The sequence below is a fragment of the Geotrypetes seraphini genome, chromosome 2, assembly GCF_902459505.1.
Source record: "Geotrypetes seraphini chromosome 2, aGeoSer1.1, whole genome shotgun sequence".
Taxonomy (NCBI): Eukaryota; Metazoa; Chordata; class Amphibia; order Gymnophiona; family Dermophiidae; genus Geotrypetes; species Geotrypetes seraphini.
The window spans coordinates 88,527,580-88,551,723 of record NC_047085.1 but is presented as its reverse complement, the minus strand read 5'-3'; the positions used below and the strand labels follow the sequence as shown (position 1 = coordinate 88,551,723).

General features: G+C 43.8%; 1 protein-coding gene across 1 annotated transcript in view; it reads left to right on the top strand.

The window, feature by feature from the left end:
- CHMP4C (charged multivesicular body protein 4C) overlaps nt 1-24,144 on the top strand; it is a 55,865-nt gene that overhangs the window by 15,619 nt on the left and 16,102 nt on the right. The window contains exon 2 of the mRNA XM_033935080.1: nt 12,235-12,412. Coding sequence (XP_033790971.1) covers nt 12,235-12,412 — 178 coding nt within the window. The remainder of the gene's footprint in view (nt 1-12,234; nt 12,413-24,144) is intronic.

The following is a 24,144-nucleotide window of genomic DNA, read 5'->3' as shown; positions in this document are numbered from 1 at the left end:
ACAAATAACATGCATATGATTTGCATGCTATTTGTGCTGAGCATGCCCTGGAAAATCAAAATTGCTTCCAGTTTTTTACTGGGTTTCCGGAGCTTTGTGCATTCTGCCCTGGTAAAATTCAGTTTTCTGTACCTCCATCTGCTGGCAGGAAGGGAAAATGCCGATTTGTTCAGAATAGTGTCACTGACTATAGAAAGGAAAATTATCTGGTAAACATAACTTCGCCATTTTAGATACTAGAGTAAAGCATAAGGGTATGGAGACTTTTGCAAGGCACTGCAAGATTCCTAATGTGCAGCTGATCCTAGACCTACAAGTGTTGTTCTTAGATGTCTTTGACCTGGAATGTGTATCATTTTGAAGTTTTCCACTGCACTCATCTAACAAATAAAAACCATTGATGTGTTCAGAATATACAGAACAGGAGGAAGTGACGTCATCGTGGCTAATGGCAGCCTAGAGCGATAGCTCCGCGGACCCCGGTGCTGTTTTTCGCTGCCTTCGCGCGATTTTGCATGCCTGCACTTCTCACTTCTCTCAGCACACTTGCAAAACTGTCTGCTGCACTCTGATGGCAACACGGAAGAAACAAATGGATATTAAGGCGTTCTCCTCGCCGCTCCCGCATGGGCCGACTAAAGCTGGCTCCAAAATGGCGCCCGACCCGGCTGCAGCTGCGGAGGTTTCACTTTCGGATGCAGCGTTGCCGACTTTACAGCAGGAGATGCGCGGCTGGTTTCAAGACCTGAAAACTGAAATTGCAGCGGTTCGGGCTGATATACACACAGTCGTTGCTGAACTGAAGCGTGAGGTGGGTGAGATCGGGAGTCGAGTGGGAGAAACTGAGGTTGTGGTGGAGGCTCACAGCTCTGAATTAGCCCAGTTGAAAGGCAGGATTGCAACGCTGGAGGAAAAAGCTGAAGTGAGCACCCTAAAGCTGGAGGACTTGGAGAATCGTTCCAGGAGATGCAACCTTCGCTTTCGGGGTGTGCCTGACACTGTCTCTGATTCTCGCTGTATGGAGGTGATTGATCATATCTGTATTCAGGCACTTGAGACTGCTGGATTACCTGTGGAAGTGGGAAAACCATTGCTTGATAGGGCTCATCGCATCCCTGGCCCTCGTGATGTGAACCGCCCTCATGATGTTGTGGCCTGTTTCCATCGCTATATGGATAAGGAACATGTGCTTAGGGCGGTGAGGCGTTCTGGGGGAGCTGTTAAATGGGAAGAAGCGGAAATAGATGTTTACCCTGATGTGGCTCCAGCAACCCTGGCCCGCCGGCGCACATATAGAGACTGTACCCGTATACTGCAGGAGCGCAGTGTTCGATATCGATGGATTTATCCTATTGGACTGGCTTTTACACATGCAGGCAAGAACTACTCTGCATTAACTGTGGCTGATGTTCAATCTCGAATGGTGGAAGCAGGATTGATGACGGCTTCGGAAATGGCTCCACTGCCTCAGAGGTCACCTATACCCAAATCAGGAAGAGGGCTGGGATGGCAGAGAGTGGCTAGGTCGACTGCAACTCGTCGCCCTTTGGAAGTGGCCACGTCTTCATCCCTTTGAACTTTTGTATTTGTGGGATGTGTTCCTGAACTTTTGTGCTGTGTATATTTCTTATTATTTTTGCAGTGAGGCTTTTGTTGCGAAGGTTGTTTTTAGGGCTTGATCTGGGGGTCCCTTTGTGAGCTGTTTCTCTACACTTCCTGTACCGTGGTAACCAGGTGCTTTGGTAGCTGGACCATGTGGGGTGTTGTTGGGGGGTTGGGGGGAGGGGGGTGGGGTGTTGGTGTTGGGAAGGGTTATGACCGAGTGTTCTTTTGTGTGGTTGTATGGGAGTATGTTTGTATATTGTTTTTCTTAAGGTTGCGATTGCAGGGGTTGGCTGATTTGGCTGCTTTGGAACATGGTATGGGTTTGGTGATGAAGTGCTTTTTTTTCTCTTGTATAAATGGATAAACTTTCTTTGCTGTCTTATAATGTACATGGTTTGAATTCTCCACAAAAGCGACGCTTGTTGTTTAAGGAATTGAGCCGCCTGAATAGTGCTGTTGGATTCATTCAGGAGACCCATTTTCAATCTCACTTTGAGAAATTGCTTACACACAATAGCTATCCTCATGTTTTCCTTTCCTCTAATAAGATCCGGAAAAAGACTCAGGGGGTGGGTATTTTAATCCATAAACGTGTCCAGGTGGTATTGAGAGAGGTGGTGCGGGATGTTGAAGGCCGCTACATTCTGGTCAAGGCTGAGTTGGATGGCACCTTATATAGTTTACTGAATGTCTATGCCCCAAACGTTGGTCAGGGGGCCTTCTTTACGTTGTTAGAACGCGTGCTGTTGGATCATGTAGAAGGTACTCTCCTTGTAGGTGGAGACTTTAATCTTACCTGCTATCCTCAGGAGGATAATTCCAATTCTTCCATCCGCTATGCTAGAAGTGACAGAAAGGCTTTTTTGCGCTTTCTGCGTCGGCAGGATTTGATAGATGTGTGGCGCTATTTACACCCTGGCGTGCGGGATTACACTTTTTATTCATCAAAACATGATTCGTATACTAGAATTGATATGTGATGCTGCCTCGTGCTGCTCTGCCCCGTGCCCTGGCCTCCAGTATTGAACCCCGTGTGTGGTCTGATCATGCTCCCTTGACTTTGGAGTTACAAGTTGGACTGGTTAGAGGTGGTCGTCGATTGTGGCGTATGAATGATTCTTTGTTGAAGGATCCCAGTACCTTGACTTTGTTGGAGGCTGATGTTAAGGAGTTTTTTGTTTTTAACGATGTGGCCGGCATTAAGGTTGAGATACTATGGGAAAGTTTTAAGGCCACCCTTCGGGGTTGTTGTATCTCGAGAGGGTCGTATCGTAACCAATGTCGAGTTGCTCGTAGATTAGAGCTGGTGTCCCGCCTCAGACACTTGGAGAATGCTCATAAGAGAGCCCCGTCGGTGGCTGGGGGTGTGGCGCTGACGGAGTGCCGGAGGGATTTACAGGAGCTTGATTTAGAGGGAATGGCTTGGGCCCTACAGAGACGGAAACAACGGTTTTTTGAATGGGGTGGTAGGGCGGGTCGCTTGTTAGCTACACAAATCAGGCAAACTCAGGCGCAACATTCTATCACTCGGGTTCGTACTGGGTCGGGACAGCTTTGTGCAGATGATGTGGCCATTCACCAGGCTTTTTTATCTTTCTATCGGACTCTGTACTCTCCGGAGATTGAAGCCACGGAGGGGGAGATAGATGCTTTTCTGTCTAACGTAACCTTGCCTTGTTTGGCGGAGGTTGATGCAGAGTGGCTCTCTTCCCCTATTCAACCCGCTGAGGTGGTGGCGGCTATACATCATTTAGCTGCTTCTAAAGCACCGGGTGTTGATGGTTTTTCGCCCCTGTTTTATAAAAAAATGGAGGCCCATATAGTCGCTCCTTTGACTAGATTGTTTAATTCTTTTTTGGAGGGGGATTGTTTGCCGTATTCGTTTCGTCAGGCTGCGGTCTCTCTTCTTCTTAAACCCGGGAGAGATCCCCTCCTTTGTGGGTCCTACCGCCCTATCTCATTGTTGGGAGTTGATTATAAGCTGTTTACCCGTATCTTGGCGGTTCGGTTGCAACGTTTTTTGCCTTTCCTAGTTCATGGTGATCAATGTGGTTTTATTTCAGGGAGGCAACCTGGTGATAATATTCGGAGAGTGTTAGATCTTATTGGAGTGGCCCATCAAAATTCTGTTCCAGCTGTCTTGTTATCAGTAGACGCTGAAAAAGCCTTTGATAGGGTTTATTGGCCGTTTATGCTAGCAGCTTTAAAGAAGATGGGCATTTCGGGAGCTTTTCTACATTGGGTGACCCTATTATATGCTGCTCCGGAGGCTTGTTTAAGGGTTAATGGAAGATATACTGCTAATTTTATGATTCGTAGAGGAACTAGGCAAGGGTGCCCTTTGTCGCCGCTGATTTTTGCGTTGGTTATGGAGCCTTTAGCAGCTGCTATACGTGCGAATGCTGATATTCAAGGGATTGTGGTGGGTGGCGAAGAACATAAGATCTTACTGTATGCTGATGATATTTTGTTTACCTTGACCCACCCACATCTTTCTTTGACGGAGGTGCTTCGTGTTTTGACTAGGTTTGGTGTGGTGGCTGGCTTTAAAATTAACATTGAAAAGTCTGAATTGCTTAATGTTTCCCTTCCGGACTTGTTGGTGACGGACTTACGTGCTAAATTTTCGTTTCGATGGGCGGCTAAATCCATTAAATACCTTGGTGTGCGTATATCTCGAAGACTCTCTGACCTTTTTGAATTGAATTACCCTCCGTTGCTACGAACTGTGTTTGCAGATCTGGATCGCTGGGAAGGATTGAGGTTGTCTTGGATGGGTAGGATTAGTGCTTTGCGTATGAATGTGCTGCCTCGTTTTTTATATTTGTTTTCCTGCCTGCCTCTCTCAATCCCTAAGCGGTTCCTACTTAGGCTACAACGGCGGGCCTTTGCTTATATTTGGACTCGTAAGCCTCCTAGGGTGCGGAGGGAACGTATGTATTGGGACAGGTTACATGGGGGAATGGGTGTCCCTGATTTTTCTACATATTATTATGCGTCCCAACTGCAAGTGTTGTTTCATTGGGCTTATCCCTCCCAACGCTGGGTTTCTCTGGAACAGGCTCTACAGCCAACCTACCCATTGGCAGCATTGCCTTGGCTGTCTTTTGATATCCTTCGGGATTTGCAGACTGGGACTTCTTATGGGATGGCGTGTACCCTGCAGGCGTGGAGCCGGGTTCGACGAGCTTGGTTCCCACGTCAGCGCTATTTTTATGCTACTCCCATTAGATTTGCCCCGGATTTTTTGCCTGCTAGGGATACTGGGATTTTTCGGCGTTGGGAAATGGAGGGTCTTCGGGTCCTGGGTCAGTTGGTAGTGGGTGGACATCTGGTATCCTTTGCTGCCTTGCAATCTTTATATGACCTACCCTCAACGGATTTTTTCGCCTATGTTCAACTCCGGGATTTTATGGTGAGGAGGGTGATTCCTGAGTGGGAAGGGGCAGACTCTGCTTTTCTTCAAGTTTTTAGGATGGGATTTGGAGTGGGCCTTATTTCACGTCTTTATAAAGCTCTTCTATACACTAGGCCTTAGGCTCGCACATATGAACATCGTTGGGAAACCTTGTTGGGAAAGACATTTGATTATCAACAATGGGACCGCCTTTATGGTACATTACTAAGAGTTTCTTTAGCGTCCCCCTTAGTTGAGCAAGGGTATAAGATGCTATTTCAGTGGTACCTTACGCCGGAAAAGGTGCACCGTTTCTATCATTGTGGAGATGGGCACTGCTGGCGTAACTGTGGGAGTCTGGGCACTTTTGGGCATGTTTGGTGGGATTGTGCTATGATTGTACCTTTTTGGAAGATGGTTCAACAACTGATGATTGATGTGTTACACTTACCCATTCTATTGCGTATGGAAGTATTTCTACTTAATTATCCTTCGGGGAGTTTGGATGTTGATCAGAATCATTTTGTGGCTCTAGTTGCTACGGCGGCTAGACTTACTGTGGCTACATATTGGAAGCGTGCTTCTTTGCCTTCTCGTACTGAATTGTTAAATAAGATTGACCAAATTTACTTGATGTCTAAACTGACTGCTTTGAATAATGATTCTTGTGGTACGTTTCATCGTCAGTGGTCTCGTTATGGCTCCTGGCGGGGTCTTTTTTGAGTTATCCTCTTTTCCTTTTTCTTCTTTTTTTTTGTTTTAGGGTTATGCTGTATCACTCGGTTGGGGGAGGGGGGGGTTATGTTTTTCCTATGGGCAATGTACTTTTGCTGTTGGCATGCTGCCTGTGTACTGTTTTTTCATTTTGTTGAATAAAATATTAAAATATTAAAAAAAAAAAAAAAAAAAAAAAAAGAATATACAGAACAGATGGGTTATGCAGAGAAGAGAATGTTAGAAAAAGTAACTGTCATTTGAATAAATGTGACCTGATTCTCCATTTGCAAGACATTTTGGTGCAGCAGAGAGCAGTGCAGAAGTTTAAGAATAAACCAGCTGATATTCAAAATTATTTTACTGTCCAGGAAAGGCTCCTAGCCGGTTAAATAATGTTTTAGTACCTAACTGCAGACAGTTATCTCTTGCTGAAAATCTGTGGCTAACCTGCTATATCACATGACAGAGCCAGTTAAGCGTGGATGTTTCGTGCCAAACTAGTTATGTTTAGTGGCTAATATAGGTCTGTTATATATATGGCCTGTCTTTAACCACAAAACACTTAACTGGTTAAGTTGCCAAAGTCATAATGAAACTGGATAATAAAAATGAAACTGGATATTCAGGTAGTCACCACACTACTTGATACTGGTAGAATATTGGTGATGGGGGAATAGTAAATATCTTTGAAAAGTTACCAAGCAAGCAACAAGAAATCTCAATTAAGCAATAAAAGGTTTTATTGTATAAAAAGCACAGGAATGCATTTTGCTGTATGAAACTTAAAATCTATCTTTATCCTTTATCAATGTAGTAAATATGTATTACAATTTTGATTTCTCAGAAATTTGACTATCAATTCATTAGTGTAAGTGAATATAGCTGAAGGCAATTAAACTAGCAGGCTACGTGGATGGAGTAGAAAATAATGAATGGGAAGGTATAATGTAAACCAGTGGTCTCAAACTCAAACCCTTTGCAGGGCCACATTTTGGATTTGTAGGTACTTGGGAGGGCCTCAGAAAAAATAGTTAATGTCTTATTTAAAAAATGACAATCTTGCATGAGGTAAAACTCTTTATAGTTTATACATCTTTCCTTTTGGCCAAGTCTTAATAATAATATTGTAATTTATAGCTAAAGAGACATATGATCAAGAAACTGTTTTATTTTACTTTTGTGATTATGATAAACATACCGAGGGCCTCAAAATAGTACCTGGGGGGCTGCATGTGGCCCCCCAAGCTGCAAATTTGAGACCATTGGTGTAAATACACAGGCAAAGAAAAGGGAAGTTATAGTAATCAGCGGAGAAGGGCTGCATTGTGATACACTTCTCCCTCTGTATTCACGGTTTCAGCACTCGCGGTTTCGCTTATTCGCATGCTGACTCTGCCCCCCCCCCCCCCAAATTACATCATGAGTAAAGTTCCTTTTCTTTTACTGTATACTGCGAGATGATTGGCTGGATTTCGGCAGGCACGGGCTGCCCTTTGCTGTGGTGCCTTGTCAGTCGCAGGGCTTCGGTGCTCCGGGTCACTGTCAGTGCCTCACAATCTTTGCCGGAGGCGTGTGCGCGTGTCCCCCACCTCTTCTCTTTCCTGTATGTAAAATCGGAGCGGACAGTGAATGGAGCCAGCTGCGGATGAGTTTTAAATAGTGCAGAGCATGGATCAGGGGGGGAGCTCCCACTGCCAGCCAGGAGGAGAGAATGGAGAGCAGAGCAGAGCCGTCCCTTTCCAGTGCATTCATGTGCAGCTGCAAGGGGAGCACTGTGGGGCTTCACGCTGAAAGGGGGCCTGGAGCACAGGGAGCTGCTAATCATGTCCAAGGTAAGCAAGGGGCGGGGAGGCAATCGATAGTGCCGGCCCGCCATGCACTCAACAGTGTGTACTTTCCCCCTGCTCAGGAGCTCTTTTAAATCCCCGTAGTAGTAGTAAAGAACAGGGCACTGTACCTTCTTGCAAACACCTCGCAACTTTTTTTTTTACCCTGAGATTATTACTGTACACTACTGCATTCGCGGTTTCAATAATAAAAATGCTGGCTTTTACAAAAAAACGCAAATAACTGTTGAAAAGTTATTCACGTTTTTTCCATATTTGCGGCTTTGTTCTGCCCGCATCCACCGCGAATATGGAGGGAGACGTGTACTAAAATAGTGGGACCCAATCGAGGTGTTTTCCTTTATGTGGAAGTTTACCAAATTGCAATCAGTGGTTGGATAAATGTCTGCTTAAATTATGGTAGAAGTAACTAAAGGGCCCTTTTACTAAGCTGCATTAGATATTAATGCACACCTAATGCTACTTAAAGTGGCCTACTATGGGACACACTAATCAGCTGGGGCAGAGTGTTTGCATTCCTACAGAGTTAGTGCAGCTACATTAACGCATGCTAACTTGTTATAGCATAGATACCATGTGAGCCCTTAACTGCCTTCAAAATGGGTGGCAGTAAATGTGTATGTAGTAAATCTTTTTAATTACCCTTCGCTAATGACAACATTAGCACACATGGCCATTACTACAAAAAAATAAAAAGGCTTTTTTTTTTTTTTTTTACGGCTGTGGTTTAAAAATGGCCTTGAAACATGGGATAAACCGGCATATGGGTGTGCTAAAAGCCACTTTTTAACACAGCTTAGTAAAGGTGCCCCTAAGCTTGGGCATGGGTATTAGGTTGAAGCATGGATAGCCTCTTGTTTTCTTTTTTTTTTCTTGCTCAATAAATTCTGATCTCCAATCATTAAATTGCTTATCCTTTTATTTCCTTAGATACAGCTCTGATTATTCTTATCTAACTCTGTTCTTTCTCTGAAATCTGTGACCTGGGGAAACCATCTCTCTTTTTTTCAGTCTATTTTTACAAACTACAAACTACTGTAAAGTAAGTTCTCTTTGTCTTCTGCAGCTCTTATGATTGTTTGGCTTTTTCTTTACAACTGAGAGGCATACAGTAACATGTTACAAAGGAGTTGTCAGATGAACTGGTAGCAGATTTTGCTTATACAACTGAAACAACCTGCACTGTGTGATGGAGATAAAAGTGGGATATTGTACTCGTATATTAATAAATTATATGAAGATACACAACTTATAATATGCTCCTATAATGAGTCAAAATGTTGTGTGATCGTGGCACCGATGTACCCCCCTCTTCAAACCCAGCATGCACCCAAAAAGAGGGGGAAAAAAATCCTCAGACTAATGTTGCAGTATAGAACCAAAAGGTACAAATCGAAACTGCTTTAAATACTTTCACTCGTATATTAATGCAAATAACCTAAGTGCACATATGTTTGGAAACTGTATCACTGGTAATTATATTATATGTATTTGTTACATGGAAGTTGTTCTTAAATAGAAATATTGAGAAAGTACTAACTGGGCAAATATTTAAGTACATGGGATGTTAGCAGCTTTCCAAGAATATTTTATAAGTGCATTAACCCAACACAAAAGAGGAGCGCACAATATTCTTTTATACGAGTGAGATTTTCATGATTAGTAGCAGTTTTGGGGATGCAGATAGATTTCCCTTAAATCCATAAACACTAAACATAAGCTTCTCTTTTTTTTTTTTTTTTCTTACTGCATTCTATCCCCTTTTTCAGTCTCTACTCACCTAATAGACTGTTTTCACAGTGATGTGAAAAAGTATTCAATTCCCTCCTGATTTCTGCTATTATTGTACGTATGTTGCACTGAATGGTTTATGATCTTAAGACAAAGGAAACCTGAGTAAGCACATAATATGGTTTTAAATTGACTTCCTTTATTAAAGAACAAAGTTATCCAACAGCCATATCACCCATTTGAAAAAGTAACTGCTCCTAAACTTAATAACCAGGTGAATCACTGTTATAGCAGCAATAATTACAACCAAACAATATCCTGTAATTTGATATTGGGTTTTCATTCTGCTGTTGAGGACTTCTTAGCCTACTGTTCTTTGCAGACTTGATTAATTTTGAAACATTCTTCCTTAGCAACAGCAGCAGATGAATCCAGAGACCAATGGGATAGCTCACATCTACCAGCAGGCGGAGATAGAGAAACTGATTAACAGGTGGTCCTATTGGCTGGCACTCCTCCTATATCCCCAGTATTCTCTATCTCCCAGTAGGTGATGGTCGCTATTCAACTAGCTCCTGGAATCTGGCTGTGACTGGGCCTTTATTTTCTCCTGTTGAGGCTTTCTCTTCAGTGAGCTGGATAATCTATTTCTCCTGTTGAGGTCTTCTCTTCAGTGAGACAGGGGTGTCCGGCTGAACGATGCCTGCTTTAGAGGTTACACTTTGGCCACCCCATGTCCCTGCCTCACCCTCCCTCCGATGATAGAGGGTCTGCCTTAGTCCCTATTTTTTTCTTCTTTCCCTTACAAAAAAAAAAAGGGACTTCACAGCTATGTTTTTGCCCTGCTAGTGTTGAGCAGCCGGCATTTGCCGGCACTTCTAAAAAGGTTGTGAGTATATGTTTACTTCACTTTGTATTTGAACTGCGGGGCTGTTTTGTGCTGGTATGAACGCTGGTGGTTCCCAGTGGAGTGGTTCTTCTTTTCTGTTGTTATATACGCTATTTGTTGTGAAAAATAAAAATAAAAAAAATTTAGTTTTCTCCAGAGTGGCTTCGGTAAAGAGCTTCACTCAGTTTCAGGAGTAGGTGCCTTCCCGCACGGCAGCTCTAACTACTGCACCACACACTCCCAACAGCTTTTACTACATTCTCTGGTAGTGAGTTCCAGAACTTAATTATATTGTAGAATGAATAAAAATATACACTTGTTTTAAATGTACTACTTTATACCTTCATGATATGTCCCCTAGTTTTTATACTTTTTTAAACAGCTTGCATTTACCTCTTCACTCTGCTCATTTCTCGCTTCTTCTCCAAGTTTGAACAATACTCTCTAGTCTTTCCACATAGGCAAGCTGTTCTTTCCCATTTATCATTTGGTCACCATTTTATGTACCTCTTCTAATTTCACTGTATCTTTTTTTGAGATGTGGTTGCCAGTGTTGGCACTGGTTGAAAATCCTATCCTATAAAGAGAGCAATAATTGTATGTTTGTCACAGACTTGGATGAAGAAAATGGCCCTAAGGATTTTGTTGAAATAGGGTGAATCTAAGGTTTTCAGGTGAAAGAAAGTGATTTAGCTAGGTCTGGAGTTTGGCAAAACTCATTTTGGGGGTGAACCAGGGGATTTTCCTAAAAGGCAGTGTCTATTTAGCTACTGCTCCTGCCTCTTCCTGCAACCCATTGGTCAGATATTCGTAAGGAAGCTTAGCCAGCCATTAGGCAACAGGGAAAGCCAGAACTGAAGGTTTCTAAGGCACTATCTCTGTGGCTACTGCTCTTGCCTCCCACTTCAGCCCATTGGTTACATTTTGCTAAGGAAGTTTAGCAAGCCAACAGGCTGCAGGGAAAAGTAGGACTAAAGTTTGATTAGGTGTCTCTGTAGCTACTGCTCCTGCTGCCCCCTGCAGCCAATTGGTCAGACATTCCTAAAGAAACTTAGTCAACCAGTACATTACAGGGAAAACCAGGATTGAAGGTTGACATCTTATAACCTATTGGTCCTGTATTCTCTGCAGCTTATTGGCTGACTAAGGAAGAAGAACTGCAGTGTAGGTAAGGGGTTGTGAAGGGAAGAGATATGGAATGTGAAAGGGAGAACACAACTAAAGTTAATGCAAGCTGGGGGAGGCATGGAAAGTGATAAAAAGATAACTATAGCCCATTGGTCAGACATTCCTAAGGAACTTTAGCCAGCCAATAGGCTGCAGGGAAAAAAAAGCAGGACTGAAAGTTGCCAAGGCAACAGATCCTGTCTATCTGTGCTGCTCACTCATACTACTTCTCTGAGCAAAGCTTGGTCTTTCAGGTACTAGGATCATAGAATAAGCGGAACTACTACGGATCCTCACTTAGTTCTTCACTTAGGCTATGCATAACAAAACAGAGCCTCCCCCAATATAAAATAAAATAAGTGACTATAAATTAGAAATGATTATTTGTAAACAAAAACTGAATTCTTTGCTCTACTATTCACTCCTATTTCACTCTTCCTTCCTGTTTGCTTCAAACATGGGGAGGGAAGGCAGCTAAACTAGGGAGTAGACAGGATACTGGGCTAGATGGACTATTGGTCTGATCAAGTAAGGCTATTCTTATGGATCTTTGATGTGCACTATGCTCTGTTGACTCTAGTCTTACTCCTTCTTGTCTTGTTCAGTGCTGCTGCCTGCAAAGTGAGGGACTGGAGCAAGAAGCATATGACTGCTCTCTACTGCCTGAAATTCAGGTACTTCCAGTAGTCATTAGGCTAGATGGGTCCTTGATTATGCAGGGCCTTGGGCAATGGTCCCTTTTGCCCCTAGGTGAAAGCTGCTTTATATGGAGCAAAATGTCACTATTAATGCTGTGTAGTAGTACACTTGCTTTGGTCTGTTCCTGTTTTTAGTAAGTATTAGAGATTCATGATTATAGTTTCTTCCTTTGTTCTATCCAGCTGCACTACAGGCACTTAAGAGAAAGAAGAGGCTTGAGAAGCAATTGATACAAATTGATGGGACGCTTTCCACCATTGAGTTTCAGAGAGAAGCACTGGAAAACTCCCATACCAATACAGAAGTACTGAAGAACATGGGTTATGCTGCAAAAGCCATGAAAGCTGCTCATGCCAACATGTAAGTCCACATATCATTTGAAAGCATTACTAAGAGCAAATACATTTTTTCTTATGATCAACATTGAATATAGTAATTATTAAGGCTAAAATGTCATTAAAGTTAGTTTAAATTACTTTTATAGCATTTAGTTCACATTATTTTTCTAGAGCTTAATTATTGGGGTTTCCATGCTTAATTTTAAGTGAAATGGGAGAAACTAATTCCTAGGTGTTTGTCTTTGCATCATCTCCTATTGCCAGGCAGTCATACCGTAGGAGCCAACTTTTCAAAAAGATTGAGTGTGCTAAACTCAACAAAAGCGTATGCTACCTAGTCACAGTAATGGTGTTTACTTAATATTGGGGGTGCTCAAGCACCCACAGAGCTAGCATCTATGAGTCGTACCATGAAGCTTTCACTAGGGCAGTGCTACCTTAACTCATCTCTATTGCAACCCCACTCCAGCAGCCTTCAAAAGGCAAAGGGGTTAGGGTTAAAATCAGAATGATTTACATATATACAGGTACTTGTTTTGCATCCCTTTCTAACAATTCTGAAGGATCTGGATTCATTATGGCTTACGTCTCAGCTCTTGAGAGGTACAGTCTAATGAACAGAGGCTATATTTCTGCACTTATAGCTAATCTGTTTCAAGCTAGCAAGCCCTTGACATCCTTTGCTTATATGCTTGTCTAGAGACTTTATGACCACTGGTATGATGAACTGATTTACCTCTTATCTTTATTTTTTTATTTTATTTTTTTACAGGAAAGCTTAGATAAAGGTCTAGAACTCAACTCCATTAAAGTTTAGGTTGCAGGTAGTATGTGTTTTTTAGGCATTTGATGAAGACTGAGTTTAGGGTGGCATACCTTTCTAATTAAAGGATGGTTCTGGAAAGCATTAAGCTAGATAGCAAGCAGCTTCCTTAATGGAAGACAAAGCACCCTTTCTAAAATATGTCTCAAGGTGTTACATTCCTTTAAGCACTACAGTAATGATATATTGGAAGATGACTCCTCCATGACCGCCACAGGCATTGTGTCTTCCTCCTATCCTGATGGACAAAGCTTTGGCACATCCCATTGGTCTGTATTTGTCTTGCAGGATGAGGAAGGTTTGAAATTATTCTTCCTGTTTCTACTACTACTACTATCATTTCTATAGCACTGAGAGGCATATGCAATGCTATACATTTAATTTCCCTCTCTACGTTTGGGACTGCTTTGGTACATCCCACTAGTCTCTGGATTCATCTGCTGTTGATGACAAGGAAGGTAAAATTATGTCCTTAATCTGATAATTTTCTTTCCTTTAGTCACAGCAGATGAATCCAGAGTCCCATCCTGTTGCGGGGTTTGTCACTCTTGGGTGCAGTTTGGGCATGCTTTTCGGCTTCTAAGGAAGTCTCTGACCAAAAACAATGGCCAATCAGGGACTTCCTGTCCCTGGTCGGAAGAACTTACAATTTAATTTGGATAGACAGACAGGAGTTTCCTTTCCTTGAGTCCTGCTAGACCAGTCCATTTCACTCAAGGGAAGACTTTAGCACTGGGATATCTGGTTGACCATTTCCTCATTCGTTCTTCTTCATGATGAATAACTTTTGTACTATAGTGTATCTGCAATAGAAAATGGCCAATCAAGGACTTCCTCAGGATCATCCCTAAGGAAATCCATGATTGGCTTAGGCGCCTCAGCCTCCTCCCAAAGCATCACATGATGCACCGGGGCAGGGCCTAAGGCCCGCATTGCATCGCAGGAAGCCGAAGGAGCAGGAGGGACTGAACACCCCTCCTCCCAACTTTTAAAGGGCCGGGGAGTGGGCATCCCTCCTGCTGTTTGTCTGGGGGGAAGGGAGGAGAGGAGAGGACCCAATGGCAGGAGGAACTGGACATCCCTCCTGCCATAAGTTCAGCGGGCAGGCGGGGGGTGACTGACTAATCATGCGATTCTATACTTTCAGCGTTTCACAGTCTCAGTGTCCCCTGAAGAAGGTGCTTTACACGCCAAAAAAAGGATCCTTGTTGGACTATTACCTGTTCAATAAAGACTTTATTACTGGTTGAAAAGACACCTCCCTTGCCTTTTCTGTTTGACAGACTCACAAGAGGTCATGACAGCCATTTTGAGAGTAGAACCAACATGGACAGGAGCTACTGGGGATTACTCCTGCCTTGGCTACACCCCTAACTCACCAAGGATTGTAAGATAAGGCTAAGAGGGACATCTGCAGGTGGGCAGGAAAGAGAGGCAAATCTTATTCAGAGGGAAGGGGGATGGAGATAAACAGGACAAAACATAGAAACATAGAAGATGACGGCAGAAAAGGGCTACAGCCCATCAAGTCTGCCCACTCTGCTTACCCACCCCCTGTCTATGCCCTAATGACCCAATTTCCTTATCTTGACCCTCGTAGGGATCCCACATGGGTATCCCATTTATTCTTAAAGTCTGGCACGCTGTCTGCATCGATTTGGCTTTCACCAAAAACACATGGTCAGTTTTGGCTGAAATCAAAACTATGGACCCCTCCCGCCTTCCAACCTCCTCTCCTGCTGTTTCTGTTGCTCCCCTCCTATCCAGCACTGCCTACTCCATGCATTTTTTCTCTAGCACTCTCTCTTTACCATAATGCTTCTTCAACCCTCAATGCTGTTTTTCCAGTCCTCCCTCCCTCTCTCCCTCCTTTCCTTCATACTGTTTCTCCAGTTCCCCACTTTCCTTCCATCTGTGCAGTTTCTCCAGCCTGCCTCCATGCTGTTTCTCCAGCCCTCTCTCCATGCTGTTTCTCCAGTCAGCTGCTGTAATTGAATCTTCAGGCAGCTTGCAGCAGCAACAAGATAAGCCTGCCGCCTCCGGCATGCCCCGGAAGCCACATCTCTGCACTGACTTCCTGTTCCTGTGTAGGTGGGACTTGCAGAAAGATGTCTTCAGGGGCAGGCTGGCAGCAGCAGGCTTACTTCATTGTTGCTGTTGGCTGCCTGAAGATTCAATTACAGTGGCTGACCCAGGGAAGAGGTAGGTGGGGGAGTCAGGAGAGAGCCAGCTAAACCCGGACAGACTCCCCCCATTTTTGAAAAACCATCCGAGCACTCTGACAGTCCTCGAAAAAGAGGGCTTGTCTGGGTTTTTCCAGATGTCTAGTAACCCTACAAAGGTGTTTTTTAGTTGTGAAAGGAATAGCTCAGATTGAAAAAATATGTATAGTGTGGGGTAGACTAGTGTTCTTCAACCTTTTTACACCTATGGATCGGCGGAAAAAAATAATTATTTTGTGGACCAGCAAACTACTAGGACTGAAATTTAAAAACCTCATTTCTGTCCTGTCTCCGCGAGCTCGGTCCTCGCAAACCATCTGATCCCATCCGCACAAGCCTCAGTTATGATTTTATATTGATTGTATGACAGGGAAGAGATGAAGGGACAGCTCCGCTCACTTGGAAGAAAATTGAAGATCAGGGAGGTGAAGGTGGCCTTCTCTGAGATCCTCCCGGTACCAAGAGCGGATGCACAGAGACAAGGGGAACTGCAAGCAATCAATGCCTGGATGAGACGATGGTGCGAAGAGGAAGGCTTTGACTTTGTGAGCAACTGGACAGCGTTCTGGGGAAAAAGCAAGTACTACAGAAAAAACAGACTGCACCTCAACAAGGAAGGAGTAAGAGTACTGGCAGGCAACATGAAGAGGGCCATAGAGAAGGCTTTAAACTAAAGGATAGGGGAAAGCCGACAGTCAACCACCAGTCGATGGCCCGGGTGACAGGATGCCCGTAGAAGGAATTATGGACAACTACTCGGACACGGAAGGGGTTGACCACAAAGCAAATAAGGAAGACAACACAGCAGCAGAAATGGATACCGTGGAAGAAACAGTAGATACTGCTAAGCTTAAAAAGTCCAAGAAGGTAACACAAAGGGAACTCAAATGTATGTATACGAACGCTAGAAGTTTGGGAAACAAAATGAGAGAGTTAGAAGCAATAGCAAAAAACGACGAACTGGAAATCATTGGCATAACAGAAACATGGTGGAATGACAAAAACAAATGGGACACATTACTACAGGGATACAAACTGTACAGAAAAGATAGATGGGGCAGAAAGGTGGAGGTATTGCCCTATATATTCGGGAAGGATTAGAATCCGAGAGAGACTATGACGGAAGAGAAAGAGATCAGGATTTCCAGACACAACGATGCTGACATAAAGATTGGCCTTTACTATCGACCGCCGGGAATGATAGAGGAAATTAAACAAGAATGTAAGACAGGTAATGTCATAATCTTGGGGGATTTCAATTTCCCTGGGATAGACTGGGTCCTGTGAACCTCCAACTGTGGCAAGGAGGCAAAGTTCCTGGAAGTGCTAGGGGACTGCTTCCTGGAACAGATGATAGGAGAGCCGACGAGAGGAAACGTCACCTTGGACTTGGTCCTAAATGGCATTATGGGTCCGGCAAAGGAAGTAGAAGTCAGAGTCGCGCTGGGGACAAGCGATCACAACATGATCAACTTCAAACTTGATGTTGGGAAAAAGAAAGGTACCAAAACCTCAACCACGACTTTAAACTTTAAAAAGGGAAGATACAACAGCATGAGAGCCATGGTGAAAAAACGGATCAAGAAAAAGATGGGCAAAGTCATAACGGTGGAACAGGCATGGTCCCTACTGAAAAATACTATCACGGAAGCACAAAGCCTCTACATTCTGCGGATGTCCAAAGTAAAGAAAACCAAAGGCAAAAGAGAGCCGGCATGGCTTACCAAAGAGGTGAAGGAAGCCATAAATGAAAAGAAGGACTCCTTTAAGACGTGGAAACGCACGAAAACATCCGAAGCTTGGAACAAACATAGAGATGATCAGAAAAAATGTCACAAGGCAGTGAGGGTTGCCAAAAAGGTCTACGAGGAGAAAATAGCGCAAGAGGCCAAAAATTTCAAGCCCTTTTTTAGATACGTAAAAGGAAAAAACCCACACGGGAGGCGGTGAGACTGCTGGACGACCTGGGAGGAAAAGGGTGCGTCAAGGATGACAAACAAATTGCAGACAGACTGAATTCCTTCTTTGCGTCTGTCTTTACAAAGGAAGACACCGCAACAATATCTGACACAGTGAAAGTGTTCAAGGGAGTCGTACAGGACAGCCTCACCACAGTAGAAGTGGACTTGGACCAGATTTACCACCAGATCGACAAACTTAAAAGTGATAAATCTCCTGGACCGGACGGAATTCATCCGAGAGTCATAAAATAACTGAAATTTGAAATTGGAGAACTATTGCAAAAACTTGCCAACCTGTCAATCAAAACAGGACAGATACCGGACGACTGGAAGATAGCGAACGTCACACCAATATTTAAAAAAGGATCGAGAGGAGTGCCAGGCAATTACAGACCTGTGAGTCTTACGTCTGTCCTTGGAAAGATGGTTGAGGCGCTGATCAAAGATAGCATAGTCCGGAACCTAGACACACACGACCTGATGAGAGCCAGTCAACATGGGTTCAGGAAAGGGAAATCATGTTTGACAAACCTACTTCAATTTTTTGAGACAGTGAACAGACAAATTGATAGTGGAGAACCGGTGGATATTGTATACTTGGACTTTCAGAAAGTGTTCGACAAGGTTCCACATGTAAGACTTCTCAGGAAATTACAAGGCCATGGAATAGAGGGAGATATACTAAGATGGATAGGCAAATGGCTAGAGAACAGAAAACAGAGAGTGGGCATAAATGGGAAGTTCTCAGAATGGGAAAAAGTGACTAGCAGTGTACCCCAAGGCTCGGTACTTGGACCCATCTTATTTAATATTTTCATAAATGACCTGGAAGAAGGAACATCCAGTGAAATCATCAAGTTTGCAGACGACACAAAGCTATTCTGGGCAATCAGATCGCAGAAGGACAGCGAGGAACTCCAGAGCGACTTGAATTCAATTGGAGAAGTGGGCAGATAAATGGCAGATGAATTTTAATGTGGAAAAATGCAAAGTGATGCATTTAGGCAAAAAAAATAAAGATCACAAGTATAGTATGTCAGGTGTAACTCTGGGAAAGACCGAAAAGGAAAAGGACCAGGGTGTACTGATAAATAGGACTCTGAAACCATTGGCGCAATGTGTGGCGGCAGCAGCGAAGAAAGCAAATAGAATGCTAGGCATGATAAAGAAGGGAATTACGAGTAGATCAGAGAAAGTTATAATACCGCTCTACAGAGCCATGGTCAGACTGCACCTGGAATACTGTGTCCAGAAGGATATAAAACTACTAGAGAGGGTGCGGAGTCGAGCAACGAAGCTAGTGAAAGGTATGGAGAACCTGGACTACGAGGAATGACTTAGGAGACTAGGGTTGTTCTCCCTTGAGAAGAGGAGACTGCGACGGGATCTGATTGAGACTTTCAAAATACTGAAAGGATTCGACAAAATGGAGCAGGGAAAGCAGTTATTTACAATGTCCAATGTGACACGGACAAGAGGACATAGACTGAAGCTGAGGAGGGACAGGTCCAGGACGAATATCAGGAAGTTCTGTTTCACGCAGCGAGTGGTGGACACCTGGAATGCTCTCCCAGAGGAAGTAATTGCAGAATCCACTGTTCTAGGATTTAAGGGTGAACTAGATGCTCATCTCTTTAAGAGTGGCATAGAGTGATACGGGTAAGGGTAAATTAGATGCACATCTCCCTTGAGAAGCATAGTGATATGGGGACTAAAACTATGCCAGGGTAGACCTGGCGGGGCCTCCGCGTGTGTGGATCACCGAACTTGATGGACCCAGGGTCTGATCCGGAGATGGCAATTCTTTTGTTCTTATGTATTTTATTAAAGTATAAAAAGAAACAATATTCTGTACAATTGTCATTTTATAAATACAAATAATATAGAGCAAGGATCAACAAAACCCCTGTCTCCCCTCCCCTTCACATATATCCCCTCTACTATCAAGAAAACTGAAAAAGCCAAATTATTATAGAATGCTACACGGAAATATCATGCTAACAGAATACCGCAGTCACACATAGCAGGAATAGTGTTAGGGGAGTGCAATTAGGGCAACTGCCCCCTGGTCAGAGAGAGCCCTAAGCCACTGCCTGGGCTTTGCAGTCCCCAGTTATGTCTAACACCAGCTCTAGCAGGATATATAATTCAAATCTGATATATTCTAATCACAAAATAGAAATAAAATTATTTTTTCTACCTTTTGTTGTCTCTGGTTTCTGCTTTCATCTTTTTTTCACTTTCTTCCTTCCAGCATCTGCCCTCTCTGTCTCTTCAATCCAGCATCTGCCCCTTCCATCCACTGTCTGCCCTCTCCCTCTTCCATATGGTATCTGTCTTCTTTCTTTGCCCCTCTCCCCTTTCCATCCAGCCTGTGCCCTCTCTCTCCTTTTTACATGATTCATTCCAGCTTCACTGCTCTCTTCATTTTTATCTCTCCTACACCACCAGATCTAGCATCTCTATTTCTCTGCTGACCCCCTTCCAATCTCTATACTTTTTCATTCCTGTCTCTCCCCCTTCCCCTCCTCTAATCTCCCTGCCAACTGTTTCTTTCCTTTTTCCTTCTCCCTTCCCTCCTCCACCTGTCCAGCAGCATCTCTCCTTCTCTCCAGGTCCAGTAGCAGCTGTCCCTTTTTTCCCCTTGCCCAGCAGCTTCCCAGCTTCTAACAGTGGCTTTCTCCTCTCCCAGCAGCTCTCCATACTTGCCAGCGCAGCGATTCACTAAGACAGCCTTAGGTCCTTTGATGGGTCGCGTCGCCTCTGAGGAAAGAGGAAGTTGCATCATCAGAGGCGGCCGCGACTCAGCAAAAGCCTCAAGGCTGCCTAAGTAAATCGCTGTGCTGGTAAGTACCAACAGCTGCTGGGAGGGGAGAAAGCAACTGTTGGAGGCTCCCCATGATCTTGCCGGCCCTGCGCGGACCTGCAGCTTGTCGATCTTGCCGGCCCTGTGTGGACCGACAGGAAATTGCAGCTGTCGATCTCGCTGGCCCTGTGCGCACCGGCAGGAATTTTCTGTGGACTGGCACCTGTCCACGGACCAGCGGTTGAAGAACAGTTTGCATCTTGTGAACTACGTGCAGCTCTTTGAGGTTGCTTTATTTGGTCACTTAGGGTAAAAAGGGAAGGTAGCAGAATCAGCCTACATGGCCAAAAGCAGGGTACAGATTTCCTCAATATGTAGGTCAAAAACAAGATGGGGTGTTGTCATCTGCCCACATGGCCAAAAGTAGGAGGCCCATAGAAGAGCTGTTTCTGGAATAAATACTGCCTGAGAGAGAGGAGGGTAGTAGGGATTCAGGGTAGGGGGAGTTGAGAGAGAAAATTGATAGAAAGGATGGGGTGTTTGTGTGTGTGGTAGAGGTAGGGTGGGGAGGTGGATAGAGTGAGACTGATGGCCAAGGAGACTGTAGGGGGATACATATTGAGAAAGATACATTTTCTGCATTTTTTTGAAGAGGGAAAAACCCCATTGATGCCTCGATGGTAAGATGAAGGCGATGTAATAGTTTCTTGGGTGGGGGAAGGGGCATCTGCTAATTTTAGTGCACAAGGGACCCAGGTGGAAGTGTTTGGGGGAAAACCCTTTAAATTCGGTGTCTGTTTTACAGATTTATACTTTGGTATGCTGAATAAGACAGAGGAATATTCTGGAGGTATTGACACATTCTATGGTTTCCTTAGAAAAATGGTAGAGAGAGAGAGTGATATTTGTGGTATGAAGTATGACTATTTACACCCCAATTCTTTTTGTCCTCTGGAGTGCAAATCGTGGAAAATGCCAGAGAATTGTGAAAGCAGGTATTGAGACATTTTAGCAAAATCATAGGTGTAATAGGCAACTTGACTTGAAATAAGCTATTCATAGCATGCAGGAAAGGCAGCCACTCCAGTTGTTCCACTAACATCCTGTACTCCACCTACAAACACAGCTAAGCAACTACACCAACTCTTAAGCACCACACCCACAGTGCAGAAAAGAGAGCAGAGGAATGAAGCTACTATCAGAAGCAATAACAAAGCCATCTTTAACCAATTATAGCCACTCAGGTAGCAAGAAGGTAGGAGGGAGAGGGAAGGAGAACATATGTGCCACCCAGCACCACAAAAAACAGTGACAATCTCCCTCCTCACAGCCAGAATTTAGTACTGTATAGCCTTGCAGCTCTCACTGCAGACTGATAGACAATAATAAAATAAAGTTAAAAATGTAAGCAGGCTGACATTGACACAACAAAGTGTATGTACAGTATTTGTAAGCACACACATGTGCATACTACCATGCAAGCATATGAACCAGTAAAATTTAAGTGCTTTGGGTTAAATTGAAAACAAACTTCTAGAGATGTTTAGATTGTAATCTCATTAGAGCATGGACTGTCTCCTTCATGACTCTATACAGCACCGCATATGTCTGGTAGTGCTCTAGAAATAATGAATAGTAGTAGTAATGTTAACTAACTTCCAGAAGTTTCAGGTAGCCATTGAGACAAGTCTCGCATCCACATCTTTCCTTTCTGTTGTGCAAAGGAGAGTTGGTTTTAGCCAGTCTTGTTTGGCAAAAGTAAATGTAATACAGTGGTGCCTCACACAACGAACTTAATTGGTTCCAGGAGCAAGTTTGTTATGCGAAAAGTTCGTTATGTGAAACGTGTTTTCCCATAACAATACATGTAAAAAAAAATAATTCGTTCTGTAGCATAAAATATGCTAAGATGACATAAAAAAAGATAAATTTTTTGTTATTATTTTTATTTAGATACATCTAAAAACATAATTGTTTTTTAAAACAACACACATTTTTTAAATTTAAAGACAGACTAAGTAGAGTCTAATTTTACAGTGAGAGAGGGCAGAGTCTCGGCTGCAAAAACTGGGACTTAACTGTTCATTTTTTTTTTTTTTCTAGCATCGGGGAAGCGGCGAGAGTAGCTCCGCCCCCCCAAAGCAGCCCCCTTTCCTTCTCCCGCTGACTCTCTCTCTGGCCCCCTTTCTCTGTCTGTCTTTCTGTCCCTCTCACTGCCCCTGTGTCTTTCTTTCTTTCTTTCTGTCTCCCTCCCTCCCGCTGTCTGTCTGTCATTTTTCCCCATTTCCCTGTGCAGCAGCATAAGGGGTTAGGGAGTTTCTCAGGCTGGCAAACTGTCTTCTCCTCTCCCTCTCTAATGCTCCTCCTATGCTTTCCTTTTCTGTTCTCTTCCTCCTTCACCATCCCCTCCTCTTTGTCCAATCTCTCTCTCTCTGCTTCTCTCCTCCTCTCTGATTTTCTTCTTCTACCTTGCCTCTCCTCCACCCTCTGATGCTCGTCTCTCCTGATTCCCCCCTCTGGTGCTGGCCGACTCGTGGCTGGCACCCATTGGCTGCTGCGCGCGAGACCTGCCAGCGGCCGGATGCAATGGGAAGCAGTCATCTGTTGGAGGCTGTAGTCGGGAGTCAGCGCCGTTAAAGCTGGTGGTTCTGCTTAGAAAGAACCACGCGCCTGTTTGAAAACTGTCACGCCGCTGGAGCCGGGAGGCGACAGAGAACAACCGTTGCCAATCCAGCGCGTCTCTCCCCGTCTCCTCACTGTGCGCGCATGCTCGCTCTCAGGCCTCCCCTCCCCACCCCACCATCCTAACTCATACCTGAGGCCGTCCACCACCAACACCACTTCCGCAGCTCGCTCGCGCTTCGATACCCCGTCCCCTCTGACGCGGGCCGCCTTGCTGGAAACAGGAAGTGTTTGGGGGGGAGGGCTAGATGCTGGATAATCGGGGGAAACAAGTGAGAGAGGGCAGTTAAGCGCAGTGCCTGTGCGGAAGGATGCAGCTCGGGCGACTTCGTTGTGTGAAACGAAGTCCGTTGTACGAATCAAGACAAGAAGTTCGTTGTGCGCAGCGTTCGCTGTGCGAGGCGTTCGTTATGCGAGGCACCACTGTAGTTGGTTCTTCTTAACTTTGGACAAGAGAACTTTTCAAAAAGTTTTAAAATGATATATCAACATATAACATTCACAGAAGCACAGTAAATGACAGCAGATAAAGACCTTTGCGGTCCATCCATTCTTCCCAGCAAGATAGAAACATGATCCCAGATTACTGCCAAATGGCCTATCCAGTCTGCCCATCCGCAGTAACCACATGCCTATCCCAGGCTTTCTTGAAATCTGACACATTCTCTGTCTCTACTACCTCTTCTGGGAGACTGTAAAAAAAGTATTTCCTTAAATTTCTCCTGAGCCCATTACCTCTTAACTTGACCTTGTGCCCTCTCATTTCAGAGCTTCCTTTCAAATGAAAGAGACTTGACTCTTGCACATTTGTGCAATGTAGGTATTTAAATGTCTCTCAATAAATAAATCGTAGTGACAGTAAAATCAATAATTTCAAAAAAATGTCACTTGCCAGAAGTGGACTTAATTCCTCAGATCCCCCATTTAAGTAAAAAAGGTGGAGAAAAAGCCTCAAGCGATATTTCACTTAGCAATCATTGATGATTTGTAAGCTAGCGTTGTTTTTATCATCAGCAAAAAACTCACACTAAAATAGAATGTCGGAATCAAAAGAAATAGAAAACCCACTACTGTGCACAGTAGAAAATTAATTTTATAATTTTTAGTTATTTTTTCATTTGTTCATTTTCATTTAATGTTATATGATTATTCACTTCATTTATTCAAAAAAGCCCGTTTTTTTAAAGAAGGCATATATAAACAACAAAAGATGAAAGAAGGAAAAAGAATAAACTTAGCTCTGGTGCCAGAATTTTGCTG